Source organism: Labrus mixtus, chromosome 13, assembly GCF_963584025.1.
Source record: "Labrus mixtus chromosome 13, fLabMix1.1, whole genome shotgun sequence".
Lineage (NCBI taxonomy): Eukaryota > Metazoa > Chordata > Actinopteri > Labriformes > Labridae > Labrus > Labrus mixtus.
The window spans coordinates 15,257,347-15,274,190 of record NC_083624.1 but is presented as its reverse complement, the minus strand read 5'-3'; the positions used below and the strand labels follow the sequence as shown (position 1 = coordinate 15,274,190).

At 39.9% G+C, this 16,844-nt stretch overlaps 1 protein-coding gene across 1 annotated transcript in view; it reads right to left on the bottom strand.

Annotated features, from left to right (window-relative positions):
• col18a1a (collagen type XVIII alpha 1 chain a) overlaps window positions 1-13,534 on the bottom strand; it is a 78,047-nt gene extending 64,513 nt beyond the window's left edge. The window contains exons 1-2 of the mRNA XM_061053850.1: window positions 13,358-13,534; window positions 13,200-13,273 (exon numbers count right to left, since the gene is read on the bottom strand). Coding sequence (XP_060909833.1) covers window positions 13,200-13,273; window positions 13,358-13,368 — 85 coding nt within the window. The 5' untranslated portion in view covers window positions 13,369-13,534. The remainder of the gene's footprint in view (window positions 1-13,199; window positions 13,274-13,357) is intronic.
• Between the last annotated feature and the right edge of the window lie 3,310 nt (window positions 13,535-16,844).

The following is a 16,844-nucleotide window of genomic DNA, read 5'->3' as shown; positions in this document are numbered from 1 at the left end:
CTTTTTCAAATATTAAAGAATTATAATGACAAAACAAAAGATGTATCTTAAAGTCAGGAATTTCAAGGACTTGAGAAGTTCAAGAACCTGCAGTTGCTTGTTGGCTCTTGGAGTCAAAAGGTACATTATGGTCACATTCCAAGACATGCTCATATCTAATAAAATAGAGGCCCACCTCTTTGGCCTGCAAACTGTCCACTGACAAACTTCCCGGGCTATCAGCATTCTTAAGATTCTCCTGCCAGTCACACGGGACAATTTATTGACTGACCATCTAACAACCTTGATGCAATGTTTCAACAAGGATAGTTCAAGGATTCTATGTTCTTTCTCACATACACAGCATTAACATGGACTGCACAGTAATATTTTGATGATGGTTTAGCAACTCTATTAAAATGACACTTAAGGGGTTAACCCGTGAAAAAAAAAGGTGTGTTTCCATCAGCCACAAAGACCAAAGACAATGACTCAAAGATCAAACACCTTAGAAGATGTCTGGATCATTAGCTACAAATTGTAAGGACCATGTCCAGGCATGTGCACAGACACCGATTCCTCAAGCGATTTCCAAAAGTCGCCTACCAAATTAAGAGAAAGGCAGACAGGGTTTTGTTTGATCTTGTACAGAGTTTCATCAGCGTCTGAAGAAGACCTGGAAAGCTTTGGCTTTATAGGCTCAGATCCAGTTTTTATAAAGAGAGTAAATATTGAAATGTTCTTTTCACTGCATTCAAAGCTCCACTGGCAGTGTTTGTACAGACACATTTGTTTGGTGCTTTTTTTTGTCAATGGAGCATAGTGAAACGTTGGGACCATGTCCAGGTTTGATTGAAGCAAAAGTACAGTGTTAGTATAGTTAACTATGGTATGTTACGCCAGTTGTTTGATGTATCAATGCTGTTACAGTTAGAAAGGAAATAAGTCATCATACCAGGGCTGGTTTATGTTATTTAAGCCTTTTTTAATTTACTTTGTTTTCATTTCAGATACCTATTCTGTGATATAAACTGTGGTTTCCTCGACTTACAGTTTATTCACCAGTTATTTGATGCAATATAACAAGAAGTTAAACCCTTCGAAAACCTTTGAGATATAAGGAAACCTTTATTATGAACTTCATCTTTTTGGTGGATAGAAATAAAAACAAAATGATGGCTTTGATTGGTGACATTCAAACATACATTAAACATTCAACAATATTATTTCATCTTCTACACATTTCTTTCTTTCTCCATGGTGTACCCTATCCTCACATTCATCAGAAATGCACAAAGTCTACCTGCCTACACAGGTCTAAGATTTAGCAAGCACCTAAAAATGCTGGCAAAGGTGCATATACAGCAGTCAGCATAAGCCAAGAATGATTTCCAACTATTCCCATTGCTGTTCCTGAATGCATAAGTAAATAAAATCCTCCAGTGAAGAGGTGGGCTTCATGTGGAAAGAATGTGCATGCAGATCTCATTCGTGTGTATGCAGCAGATTTGTCAGATCAGTCTTTTGGCCAGTCTCTTCTCTTTGTCCTTCTGCTGGTTCTTTGAAAGCCGTGAGGCCTCACTCAAGTGTTGAGTTTCAGCTTTGCACAGCACTTCAGGAACATGTCAATGCAGATCAACACTTTGACAGTAAATCCGACCATGAAAGGCGGGCAATACACTTCTCTTTTTGTCACAAGGCTTCCTCTTTGCATTAGAGAGAATCATGGGTCCAAACCCCTTGACATCTGCAGCAGACTGATACAAATTCCACATGGAGGAATCCTCTACAGAATGAGATGAAAGAGGTAGATGTGAACTGCTCCTCTCAATTCCTTTGCACTGGACAACTGCATATGTAAATGAGTTTAAGTTGGTTGAAGTGATGATCAACGTTGTCAACCAAAGGAAAGAGAGGCTCACTTGGGCGACAGAACTTATTTCCTGAGTCTTGAGTTTTGTTGCTGGACCATATTTTAAATGAGTTGATCCTTCTTTCAGATGGTGCCCTCCAGTCTCTAAAAGCCAAAGTCTCATCTCTGGGGTGTTGACGAGGGCACAAACTTTTAGCTTACAAGCCAAAACGCCTTCAAACAGCCCTGAGTGAATATAGCCGACTAGCTCATACTTCACCTTCATCTGACACTTTAATCCCCTGTAATGAATGGAGACAATGGCTGCAGGGGAATGACATTATGCCTATGGCCATATCAGAGGCCCAGGGGGATACAGTAGATGAAGAGAAATACATGGGACAAAGAAGGCTTTCATCGACAAGACAATATCAGGGCCCTCAATTAGTACAGGCCAGACCAGGGTCCAGGGTGCCAGCGTTCATTGTTCTGGGCACTTCAGCACAAAAAAAAACCCCACAGGTCATGCTCTTCCTCTGTTTCAGTTTAAGCCAAGCAAAGGCATGTTATAATCCACGTGATGGAGCTTTGAAGGGCTAGAGGGCCAACCTGATCTAAAACTAGTGAACTTTGTGAACCAGTTGAAAAATATTAAGCTTGAATTTTTCACATATTATTAGAAAACAGTATTTCAGGGGGCGCTGAAGGTCTAGCGGTTAGGATCACATCCCATGTATGGAGGCTGGAGTCCTCCAGGGCGGGTGGCCCGTGGATTCAAGTCAGACCTCTGGCTCTGCATGTTATTCCCCACTCCCTATCGAATACAGGCAAAAAGCCCAAAAAGAAATCTTAAAAAAAAAAGAATAAAGTATATCAGAACATATGAGCCTAGGCAAAATGTTTTTGTTTTTTTTATCAAACCTGTATTAAAACTATGTTATGTTAATATATGTTACCAGTCAAAAGAAAACTTGTACAATCTTTTGCCAAAGCAACATTTGTGTTTCAGGGTGGACTCAAAATAAAGATCAAAATGTAAAGACAGCCTCTCCATATGATCTGATCTACTGTGCCAACAGTCAGCCAAACCAGGAAATCTACATTTGTTCGCATTCAGACCTTATCTCTTTCAGCGTTTCTCAGAGAGAAAGAGAAGACAGGAGGAAACAAGAGACTGAGTGAAAACAAGCACAGAACCAGCAAAGGCCCAAGGCTAGCATGTGCTTGTTTAAGTGTCCTGACACAGAAGCCAACAGTGGACTGCCAGCTAGAGTTTCCTCAGGTATTGCTAACTAAGTCTAGGCTTATTTCGAGTTATTTTCCACTCTTGTAAACAAATAATAACCTCTTAGAGCATAAGCATGGGTAATACTTGATGTGGTACATTGGCAGAAAACTAACAAAGAAGCCAAGCTTATTCCCGTGCTGAGTAGTCGTGCTTCTTCAAACCCTCAATGAGTGATGGTATAACTTTGGTGTTTGATAAAATGTCTGCACAAACTTGTGTCTTAGAAGTGTTTAAAGTCTGACACACAACTGCTACCTACAAGTCGCTTAAAGTCAACTACACTGATTAACACAGAAGTCGTTCTGTTCATGCTGCTGTGGCTGAGACCTACTGAAGATCTAATCTAGCGTCAATGGGAAAGGTTCCTTAAAAGTGATCAGTTTTTGTTGTCACATTTACTTTTTACACATCTTTATGCTATTGAAAAGGAAATCTGTCAGTGCAAACCCCGGTTCTATTGATGTCAATACATCTTGGCACATGTACCCTTTGTTTTTATACTTTCTGTATAAAGTGTACTCATACTACATCAAAATAATGCAAGCACAGCAAGACTTACTGCACACCCTGAGTTGTTTAATCTGAATATTTATTTTTTAATAATCGCTAACCTTTGCAAACTATTTAGAGGTCATTAAAATGTATTCCTATGTTGTGTATCAATGAAGCATTCTGCTATCAATGATGACACTTTTCTCTCCCTCACAGGTGAGTACTACAGACAATTTTAAGTACATAACAATGAAGGCAATTCTGGCCCTGTTTTACTTTGAAGAAATTGACAGCAAGGTTGCGTTATCACCTTCCTCTAGAACTGAGATTAGACAGAAGCAAATTATTAACAATGAGGATTGAATCAACACAGACACTTTAACAATTTGGTAGTTTGCCCAATAATCCCATCCCATTCTTCTCCTCTATTCAACTGTTAACACGGACAGACACTTTCAAGACAGGAAACTCAAGGTTACAACAACTGAACACAGCAAGTCTATTACCAATGCCAAATAACAAGGCTGTAAAGTGGACTTGTGAAACCACAGGGTTCTGTTGAACGTGGCACTAACAGGGTTTCAGGGGATGTCTCAGAAAGTCAAGTGGCCACAGAGGGAGGAATGTGACTGCGGAACATTTAGCCCATCTCCTGTCTGATAAAGCCACTGTATCAGCAGACGAATGGCCCTGCAAATCTTTCACTGGACCTCTAAATATTTAACGTCCCCATGGTTGGCCTATGTTCCTCCTCTCTAAACCTCTCAATGGATGGCACTGTGCCACCTGGCCCAGAACAACCAGCAAGTGAATAGAGGGCACCCTTTATTGTCTGAGAGCTCATGATTCACACAACAATTAGTAGCTTTCAAGTTACGAGCGACCGAGGCATTCACTTTGAAAAAAAGATCCAGGCTCAGCAGATGATCTCAGTGGATTCTGCAGGGGTGAAATGTAACCAAGCACATTTAGTTATGTAACTCACTTAAGCACTACTTTCAAGGTATTGATCCTTCACCTAATTAATAACATTTTATTATTCTTCACCTTCTATTCCACTATTTTTCAGACAGAAATATTGTACTTTTACTCCACTTTATAACAAATTACTTTCCTTGTTAAAGTCGTCTTATTTACATTTTTATATAAAACTATTTAAATCACTTTGTTTGAAAGAATACATTAAAACTAATAAACTAGTCGTGTCACAGAATTTTGTTTTGGCTTCATGTCACATTTCAGATGTCTACGAGTTGTCGGCAGGAGCTCCACCGAAGACGAATTTTTACCACTTTTAACTTCTCGGATAAATATCAATTTAAATAACTGTTGAGGATTAAGATTAAATCCCACATGATCTGAATTGAATCTCCCCCTTTTTTAATGATCAATAGTATTGAAAAGAACAGAAGCGTCGCCTAGCGGGAGAGAGAAAGCAGCTGTGATCCACTCAAATTTCACAGGTCAGAAAATCCTGGTACTGATGTTTTTACGTCCTTTGGACGTTTCATAAAGATGCAAAACTTAGAACTGTATCTCTTACAAACAGGCAGAGAGTAAAGGAATTTGCTTGAAATTGTTTCTTTGAAAGAAAAAAATTGGTAGCCTGGAACTTATTTTTTATTGTGTTGTATCAAAACAGGGATCTATACCATTTGAGGTTAAAACACTGACATTGTGACAACCTTAGTCCTTGCTGCATTACTTGTCAGCCCTTTGATGCTCGTGAAGCCCAATCTCCCTCTTCCCTTTGCTTCCGCTATGTCTTTTGCCATCTAATAAAATAAAATAAATATTGAAATAAAATGTAAAATTGACTGTTTGAGGCTCAAAGACATCAAAAGTATTCGAATTGATCAACAGGTATACAAAAGTGAACACTGTTTTTAGATATTTTAAGCTAGTTTAGCTGAATATTTGTTGACTTTTACGTGAACACTAGTTTTTTTGGGTACTCTCTTTACTTTACTTCTGACTCTATACTTGTATACTGCCAGTGTAAGCTTTATGTATACACAAGATGATAATAGATGAAGGGATGTAGCTACGCCGATTCTCTTGAGTGCAGAAGATTTGATGTTGAGCAGTACTTCAAGGCAAACGGTCAGAATGAATCAATGATAGGTTCAAACTCAACCAATATCAACAAGAAAACGCTGCTTCCTCTTATTTGTTTGTTTCTCCACATCTTTTTCTTTTATTTTAGGTCCACTGCCTGCGATAATATCTAACGAATGCATCTGGAGAGTCCAGCTCTCAGTTTCTGGCAGGTACAGTGAAGATAGGCCATGTCATCAACTCACATACCACAACCAAAGTTGAACTTCCGGCAAGACCATACAAAAGTGGACGACAGAGGTGCAGGACTCAGCAAATCCCTCTTTTGTCACAGGAGCTCTTGGCTTGATGGTAATCTCCCCGTCCCATGGGATTCTCCTCAGTTCACACCCCCATGGTGTGAGATTTGTGAGGGGCTAAAAAAAAAAAGAGAAGTGCCTACAGACATGGCAGCTCTTGAAGGACGGGTGAATGAGTGGAATTCAAGGATGCCTTGAAAAGCAGCCTGCACATCAGGAGAGTCAATCAGAAGATAAGAAGATGTGGAGAGCAAAAAAAAAAGAGGCATATAACGACAAAGTGAGGTTCAAAAACGCACAATGGCATTCCCGAGAGGGGCCTCGTGAAAATTCTGAATGGTCTATTCATTCATTAAAAAAAAAACGCATTGGGTGGTAGCTGCTGCTTGTCACATTTGACATTTAAAATATGCTTATTGCAGGTCTGAATCCGCAAAGCACCTTTAAAATAACATAAGAGGATCACATCATAGCAGCAGACATAAAGTGGGCTAAAGTAGTCTTGGTCACTGTGGATCAGTCCCAGCTCATGGAGGGTGAAAAGCTTATGGTATAGATTTCTAAGGACAAGAGAATGTAAATGGGTGGATGGGTGGATGGGGTGGGGGTCTCTGGTTTCATGCCTGCCTGTGTTCAGCAGGCTGTCAATGAGGACAAGTGAACACTCCCAAAAGCTAGAGACTGGGGACAAAGTGCCAGGTAGACAGATCTAGTTTCTTTAGCTGCGGCCAAATGTGGCTTTGTGGTGGAAAAATCTGCACCTGGTGGCCATGGAGACCGCTGTTCACCCAGGCTGTGGCCTCCAGTGCTGACAAAATGACTACAAAGAAAAGAAGTAAGCCAGGCCTGAAATGTAATGGTCTCTAAAAAGCCTAAAAGCACCTTCACCAGGGTAGTCTGGGTGGCTGACATGTCTACAACAAGTGTGGCTATGTTCACCCACCACAGGTTTCATTGTGGGGTTTGTCAGTGCTTAAAACAGCTCGGTATCATCCTCAAACTTGCTGTTGTCTATCCCTGCTGCAAGAAATCTTTATGAATCTTGAAAAGAAAAGTCAATTGTTTCATGATGAGCAATGCTACCATTTCATTGTGTCCACTGCATTGTAAAGCGATCTTTAAATATGAATAGCTATGGTGACAGAGATGTAAGTGGGTCAGTTTTACTTTTGAAAGTCACAGTAACACTTCAATTTTCCATCTTGCTCTATGTTCAAATCTGAGAGTCCTGTTATTTGCAGAGCCGGGCTTCACACCTTCCTCTAGCTGTTAGCTCGAGTGCGGCTGGGAAAGACAAGCAAATAAGTGAGGGTTTGGTCACAAACAGGAAAGAGGTGCTGAGAGGTAAGAGGGCACTCAGTGTGCCATTACTGCTGGAGATAGTCGGGTGTACAGAGCAAGTGGCCCTACAAATCCTCTTCTCCTGGAACAGAAGCGGTAATTATGGTGTCCCTCTGTATTTTGCCACTGTCAAACCAGCATTTTACCATCAGGGACAGCGTGAGAGGGCAGCCGAGCGCACCTGAAACACTGAGTGGTGGGAGCACATAAAAATACAAATAACAGCTGTTAGCGACATTCAAAAAGGCTGCTCTGCCCTGAAAAAAGAAGATGATAGGGTATTGCAAATCTGGGACAAATACTTAGCAAAGTGCTGCTAGAGCACTGTTAACAAATCCGTGCTGTTTACATAATCAATATCAGCTTGGTATCGTATGTCACAGTTTTCATTAAGGCTGGTTTTGTTTGTGATTTTTGTAAATCCGATCCCTAAGCTCTGCAAACATTCGGGATGTAAACACTTGCAAGCTGAAAAACAGGGCCAGATTCACTGCATACAACAGACATACAGTAACACAACGCTTACTATGACTAGCTTGTAAAAATAGATTATGTTGTGAAAACAAGCATGCATGAGCTTCCTTTTAACTATTCAGTCAGTCCATCTGACACATTTAACACCAAGAAAGCAAGCACAACCTTAATCTTCCACAGTTACTTCAACATTCACAGGGGTTTTACTTAAAAGTGTCTTCAAGACCACTTCTTGGAGGTCTTGGTCTCCACTCTATTCAGTCTTTTCTTACCAGAAAAGGAGGACTAAGGATTTATTTTAAAACAACTGCAGTGACTTTACTGAATTGCTTATGTACTGTGTGATTAACAAAACTCCATCACTGTGAATGGATGCCAAATGGAGAGCTACCTTATTAAAGTTCATTCATCCTATTTTGAGGTTTGTAGCTTTACCGTACTAACCATGAGGGAAGATGTATTGTACAGGTGACAAATTGTTGCATTTTTACTTATGATAATAATGCTGTAAAACTAATTTATCCCAGCAGGTCTGGTCTCTTTCCCTGTCTTTTTTTTTTCCCTTCTGAATCTTGGTCTTGGTCACAAAACACATTGGTCTTATTTATGAGTCAAGGTCTGAGTTAAATAAGTTTATGCTACAACACTATCATAGATCCGTGGTGCTCTACTTCAGTTTGTTTGATGATAGAGGTTCTTCACTGGCTCTGGCCAAAACCAATCCCAAGAGTTCTCTTCAAACATAGCTAAAATGTCAACATAGCAGGATGCCTTAGTGCTAATAAAAAGCTAATAAGTGATCAAGTTTTTCATGATCCGACCTTGAGCCAACAAAAGTCCACTAATATATAATGTCTGTCTTAAGTCTGGCAATTAAAAGCATCAGAAAAACTAATAAATTCAAGTATTTCAAACAGAGGCGTGCTGCCAAGCTGAGGCAGAGTGTTGGACAGCACATGCAAAAGACAGCAGAAGCCTAAAACTCCTTTCACAAAGGGCGGTAAAACTGAAGCACCAGTTACTAATGAGTAGAATCGTTACTCAGGAGTGATGACATGAAAAATTGGAGATGATATTTTAAGGCATCTCATTAATCTCCCAGCCCTAAGGGGGTCAGTTGGTTGCGTGGTTGTTCTCAAATTGTTATCTTTGGAATAATCTAAACTCACACTCGGTACACACACATATTTACTGATTCAAACAGTGTTCCTGCTGACGCTGGGACGACTGTAAAACTGGGCCATGTTTTCAATGTCCAGAACAGATATACAACTCGACAGAGTCGCTGCGGGATCCAGATGGTTTGAATTAACTAATCAAAGCAGGATGTGACCACCGTGGTTTTCTTCCAAAAAAACATCCACATAAAAGTAAACTACACCATATCTAGATTTCCTCCTCAGTCTCCCTGGTGAGTGTGTTTCTCATTAAGAGACGCTTCTTTGTCCTGCTTCTTTGACAGCTGTGCTGCTTTGAGTGTGGTCCTGTTCCGCTGTATGAGTTTGGAGAGACAGATGCAAATGGCCTTATAAACATAGTTGTGACAATCTTTTTGAATCCAGAGTGTTTTTACATCAAATGGGTTTTTTAAAAGTGTGTCCAGTCCATTACCCCATCTGAAACCTCAGGCTCAAATTATAAGCAGACAGACGGTAGCTGACCTGCATCTTAGTGACTGACAGACAAAAGACAAGTTAAAGACATGCACGAGTGAGAGCATAAATCAACAAATGAAGGGTCAATTGTGTCAAATTCTTAAAAATGCAGAGAAAAGGCAGCCAGACAGAGAGGTTCAAACACCCACTTGACATTTTGATAACCCCCACCCACAACCTCACACATGTAATCCAACACTGAAAGTCACACACCCAACTATCCCCACACAAAAGATAGAAACAATCATTGTCCTGGCATAGGTATTATGACTTTTAAAATGCTAACAATGCTATTTGAACCGCCAAGCTCGATATGAGGCACCTCCAGAGATGTCGATAGTGAATAAGTAGGTTTACTGACTAGAAAATCCAGGGATTAGACATCACAAGGTTCACTGAGTCAACAGAATCTGTGCACAGTCGGTCCATTTATTTCATTTGAGAGCTACAATGATCCGAACAGAGGCACCAATCTAATGGGCATTTACCAGGGAAGCTTTCATAAATTACAGTACATACTGTGGCGTCTGGAGTTTATGTCTGTGGTGTCATCATAGGAAACCAGTATTTGTTCAAGTCTTTGGTAAGAAACCAAAAAATCATGAACCATGCACGTGCAATGAAGCTTTTTGCGACAAATACATTTTGTTTGTGTATCTAAATAACAGATTTCGGTTGTATATCAAGTCATATGGAAGGTATATTCAGATGGGATTAATACCAATCAATTACCTTTAATATTATATGTGACACAATATTTGGAGTAGCCATTTTTAAGAGTGTCATGTGCTCATTGTAAACTTCTTTATCCTTTTCTTCTACACATTTTCAGTGTCATCTGGGATGTCTTAATCCATCAAATAATGCATTCTTGAGTTTAAAAATGTTCATCTTTATTGATGCTACTAAGTTCATTGGTAAATTTTGTTAAACTGCATATCTTGATACCGAGCTGTTTCTTTTCTTTCTTTCTTTCTCTCCCTTTTTTTGTTGGCAGAGAAGAAATGGATCTTGCAGCTCTTCCCTCCCGTGTAGACAGACCTCCCTCTCAATGCTGGCATGATTTTGTGGTTATTAGATCATGTGCGTCTTGCAGGCCATTCATTGGCAACCACCTGGCCTATGACTAAAACTAAAAAGGCACAGGTAGGGCGTCCTTTGTGCCGGGTGGGCCTCAGCACATAATGTGTATGTCACCACAATGTGTCAGTTTTGGGCTGGGTCAAGACCCAGTCAGTCGGTCAATTCCCTCTCTGTCTGTTTCTCAATTTCACACCACTCTCTCAACTGTCTAATAAAAGTTAATACAGGACAGACAATACATTAATGATCTATTTTATTCTGATTCTAAAGAACAAAGTGCAATTTCTTCTCAAATGGGTGACATGTACCGTCAATTATTTCAAAGTTTTGCTTTTACTTACTTGCCTTAAAGATTACAATAGTCATGACTTTGGCTTTTTTTTTTACCGATTGTTCAATGTTTTATCTTTAAGCTATGGGCACCTGAATTTCCCCCAGGGAATGAATAAAGTATATATCTGTCTATCAGTTTTTATATTATATTACAACTTATCTAGTAATGCAGGGACAGAATCCCCCCCCCCCCCCCCCCCCCCCCCCCAAAGAAAGAGCTAGACGACAGGAAAGTTCAAAACCTTCATTTTCAGGACACATCTGAGGTGTGTGGAAGCAGATGTTTTCCTGCTAATGCTGCAACTATACTTGACATGTCAACACATGTTTGTCAAACGGTGCTCTGCTACAGACCTGCTGTTCCATCATCTATCATTATAACAACAGCATCACCAACTACAGCTCATAGAGATGAGTTTTAGAAACCCCGCAAAAAAGGAGAACTTTCAATCCAAACACCTGCAACTTATCGTAGTAAATATTATTTAAATATCTGTCTGAAGCAAATACAGTTCTACAAGGATGTAGACGATGTTTGGATATTCTTCCCCTCGCGCTGAAAGCCTGTCATCATGCTCCTGCGCTGAAAGAAAGAAAAACCACAAGCCAGCTGTGGTTTTTAATGTGGCATCTAATTCAGCCATTAAAAGGCACAGTGGGGTGTCCCCATACAGCCGTTCCCCCTCCCCCCTTCCTCGTCCTGCTCCCCTCAGGGAAAAACCACGCTGGGTGCATGTCAAAGATCACATGACAATAGGGATTCCTGACCCAGCCAGGGACTGGGAATGAATCAGACCTAATTCAAGCATGTCGCAGGCGGCCAAAGGCACTGCTCTTGAGACGGAGAGCCTGGCCTTTTCAACCCGGACACACACACAGACGGGACGGCATTCCTGAGAAAGTGTCACATTGTTGAAGTGTTACTTGCAGTATGTTTTAGCCATTGCAACTTTTTTTTTTTAACATGCTCTGATCCCCATTGATGTCGAGGACAGGGTAAAACTTTGTTTAAAGAGAAGAAAAAAAGAGACCCAATAGGAGAAGAAGGAAAAATGCAAACAATGTTTGATCAAACATAGTTCTCTGTCCAGTATGGTTGCTTACAAAAGACAATTGATTTGTACAGGGAGGGGTTCAGCTTGACATACAATGTGTGTCACTAAGGTATTGCATCTGGTGGTGATCCTAGTCAATCAAATATTAATTGAAGCCCTCTCAGTTTCCTCTACATATCATCTGACAGCTACACAGCTCTCCAAGAGCACATTTACTAAATTAATCAAAGGACATAAGTGAGGTTAAGAGATGAATTATTCAGCAGCAGAAGAGAGTTCTGTCATTCAGTGGCTCAAACCAGCCTCAAACATATATGCAGGAAACATTGTGTGCATAAAGGAAATAGTCTTTTCTCATCACTTCTTTGTTCAATTAGACTGACAATACAACAGCAGGAAATATCAGCTTAAGAAGTCTGCTTGATGTGCCTACAGTATCATGCAAACAGATCGGTACAAAAGATGACAGTAGGGGGGGAAAGCATCCTTCAGTAATGTAGCAGCAGCCTCTACAAGTTCCAGTCTGTGGTCAGACACAGAGCAAGACCCGGGACAAACAAAGAAGGAATGTAGGCAAAGCAGACTTTGGACTTGAGAAAAGCCTGTAAACAATCTCAGAGGCTCTCTGACCTTGCAAGAATGGACAATTTGCGGTTTGTTTAGCAGTAAATCATAACAATGTGTCATCCAGGCTTTGAGGCAGCCATGCCAGTCAGACAGTAAGTGAGGAATGGAAAGAGGGTGCTACAGATTCTTGCTCAGAGAGTCAAGATTACTTAAAGGAAAATTAGATCCAAGCCAAACGTACAGCGAGTCAACAACATGATCAACATGCATCAGCACAATTATTAAACCCAATGTAGCTGCAACAATTAAGCTTTGTAGAACACCCCGGCACTGAAAGGGTAAATGAAGGGACACTTACAGTTTTAAGTCAACCTAAGTCTTAACTTAGACATAAAGATGACACAACAAATGATTGGTCATCTGCAATAATTAGCATAGGCTACATCACTAAAATAAACTTTTTCACGTCCATATACCTTAAAGCATTTTATTCTGAATATAGGCTAAGTCAGATTTTACTGTAAGTGAGATGTATAGCCTACTCTGAGGTGTAAGGAAACTTAAGTGCGCTAGAAAAAAAACTCCAGGAATATTTTAAGATACAGGTGTGTTAACCATTTGTCAAATCTGGGTCGCTTGAAATCGCTGGAAAGGTTGCTGTGAAACTTTTCTCCCGTTGAGGCACACCATCACTCAATTCATGGACTCTGTTTTTGGTCTTACCTGGCCATTGCGATGCAGCCGGGCTGACGAGAACAAGGAGGCAGCAGAGAAGGCGCTCCAGCCATGAGGAACACCTGCAGAGGTAGCAAGCAATCAAATTCACAACTTCATCGCTTCATGAAAAGCTACGGGAAAAGTCGAGTTGTAAAGTTTAGTACCTCGTCTTCATCTCGTCTTTCACAGAGATACGAGTGGGGAAGCTACATGGACTATTCACGGGCTAACAGGAATGTAAAAAAAGAGTTCACAGCTTCCTCTGGTCCAGCACCGCTGCTGCTGCTGCTGCTGCTGCTGCTGCATGCGGGGAGAACAGCTGATGGAGACGCAGCGCTTTGCTGGAAACAGAAGAATTGTTGAGCGCGAGCGAAGTGACCTGCACGAGTTGAGCGCGCGGACTTCCGCCAGGTCCTAAAACGAAACACGTTCAACTCAATGACTAACTTGGCAAGAAATACGCAAATAAATTCAACAGTATAACAGTCATTATTCAAGTTAGGAATACTATGTGGCTTATTGTTTTATTTTTTATTTTTTGATATTAAAATCGTATAGTTCGGTTAATACTTCTGTATCACCCAACACATCAACATTTCGCTTTATCAAACTCATGGGCTACATCATTAGCCTACATAGGAAACATGAAGTGTCTTAACATTACTTAAAGTGTGAGCAGATTGATTTCAGTCACTTTAAAGTTTTACACCCATGCTTCTGTAGGCCTACTCCATTTATCAGCATAACTACATTCAAAAATAATTCTTTTTTCTAGTGTATACAATACATGTAAATACATAAAATATATATATTTTTAGTAATATGAAGTTAACGAACACAATCATGGACCATACATTAGTGTGGCATTACAGTATAGCCTATAGCAGGGGTTCCCAAACTTTTCAGGTCGTGACCCCCAAACAGAGGGTGACAGAAACTGGGGACCCCCCACTGTTCTTTAAGGTGGTTAGTTAGGTATATAACGTAGCGACAGCCACGCACACACTAATAAACCTATTCAAAAACTAGGAACACAAAATAATACAACATCCTAAAAGAATTAAAATTTTCATTTCCATTTCACTTAATGATATTGTCTTATATGGCATTGGACTACTTTTTGTATATTTACAAAAATGGTAAAAAGATATATTTATGCACTTTTAGTTTTTTTCATCTCGCGACCCCCCTCTTGGTGGCTGGCGACCCACCTTGGGGTCCCGACCCCCACTTTGGGAACCACTGGCCTATAGTATGACTTTGATGCTCTAAAGTGTTGAACAGTATTACTATTCTTGTATATTTTCGGTTGAAGACTCCTTTCCCCCCCTTGTTGTCACCTTTAAACAATGAACAGAGAAGAGATAGTATTAGCACAGCTTGTGTCTCCTGCACACTTGACCAAAAAGCACACAGGTGCCCCTCAACCTGTCAGAAGCAGGAGTGGATGTGAAAGGGTGACAAACTACAGCATGAGCTGTGTAAACCTGAGTTTTCCTGCGGAAAATCCTCCATCATTCATGCAGAGTTTACATAGTCACTTTACCTTCTCGAGCTGTAGCGGGGCTCACAAGAAGGGACTTGACAAGATAATGACAACATGGAGTTTCAGTGAACATATATTTACTTTGGTTGGTCCTGCTCAGAGGTAAGAGAGCGATGAGAGCTGCATAACATGGACAGAGTTTGTTTCTGTATCTTTGAAAGGAAATACATTTGTATTCTTGAAGTATGTCTGTGTCGGATTGTATAAAAAAATCACTTCAGTGTGTGATGCTACAGACAGAGCTTTACATAAATTAACATCAGTTTAAATATCTAACCTGCAAAATAGCTGACTGTAGTTCTATTACCTACCCAAGGAAAATGTACAATAAAGTAAGTTTACTGCAACACATACAGTAAATGATAGAAAAACTGAAGTATAATAGGTAGAACATTTGACCTTAAAAGCACGAAAGAAATGTGGCATGATGCACTTACACAAAACGACCACTAGAGGATGAAGTTGGTTTTGTTTTCAAGACCAGCAAAAGGAAGTGTGATGTGGTCCAGCACTACTCATCATGTTCTTTCAGCCTAAAGTACAGTGTTGATCTAGGTTGTTTTTTTTTATTTTAATACGCAAGATTTTTTTTTTTTATCTGCTTGGTTTTGGTTGCAAATGCAGTTTTTTGTCCTTTTGTGTATAGTGATGAAAAATATCAAGAATTAGAGCCCGACACAGTGTCCATGCTTTTATCTTAAGTTGACTTGATTAACATAAGAGTGTCTTTACAGGTCTGCCTAAAACATCAGTCAGACAACTGCAGCTGATTCCAAACGCTGCCTTTAAGAGTCCTCACCAAGTCGTAGAAAGTGGATCACATCACTTCAGTTCTGAGGTCTTTACACTGGCTCTCAGTCTGTCAGAGAAGAGATTTTAAAATACTGCTGCTGGTTTATAAAGCACTGAATGGTTTAAGGCCAAAATACATGACTGACCTCCTGATTAACTATGAAGCATCCAGAACACACTCGTCCGGGACAGGTCTGCGTTCTGTCCCCACAGTCTGAACTAAACATGGAGACGCAGCGTTCAGAAAACTGCAGGTCTGTCAAACTCTCAGTTCTGTTAATTTGAGGTTTAGGACTCACCTGCTTACATCTTCCTTTCATTCAATGATTTAAATACATTAATTTTATAATATTTTTTAACTATTATTTTTTAATATAATGTAGCTTTTGTAGCTCTTTTTATACTTTCTTCTCTGGTTTTTAAGGTTTTGTTACATCATTTCTAAATGTCCTCTTTTAATGTGTTTTTCTGCTCTTGATGTCCCTTGCCTTGAAAACACACTGCAACTTAATTATCACATTCTTTGAAAATAACTTTTAAAATTCATATTAAATGTAAAAAAAAAAAACAAGACGGCTGCTATAAAAAGCACTGAAAAATATTCATCTTATAGTTGATTGGCACTTTAGAGCGTATCAATAGAAGAGTTCTATGCAGACAACATTATTAGAACTCGTCAAGTCATCAGTTTGATGGTACTTCCTTTCTGTGTACCAGGTACCACCTTCTTCATGACTTCTTCCAGCATAGCAGGTGAGTTCGTTATCACAGGTAAAGGCACTGGGTTCAGTCCTCTGGCGCTGTGTTTTTAGCTTAGTTTTTGTATTAGTGGCTCTTATCTGTAGGCCTCCAGGCTGCTGTCTGAACACGTCTGCAGCTCTGTGATTGTCTGCTTTGCTCACATTCCTGTGTCAGGGGAAAAGAAAGGCAAAATGGTCTGTTAAATGCTATGTTACAGTGTAACCTTACAGAGAGCAGGGTGGGACCGTTTCCACAAAATAATACGTAGGTGCCTACTACAGCTCTATAATGATGACATAACTTCTGTCATCATCGTATCATGACCAATGTGTCAGTCAATGGCAACTGATTTTATGATCATTATTTTTGAATGGAGAAAGTATAACATGTTTAGTGTATTAAAATGGAGAGTGCTGTCATTAAAAATGAAAGAGTACTGTAATGAAATGTTAGAAGAATTAGAACAGGATACCTCACTCCCCCTGTTGCTTTTCTATGTTCTATTATTTTTGTTCTGTTCCTTTGTTCTTTAAGTCATGCTTAGTCTGAAAAAGTGTGTTTTTAACATTACA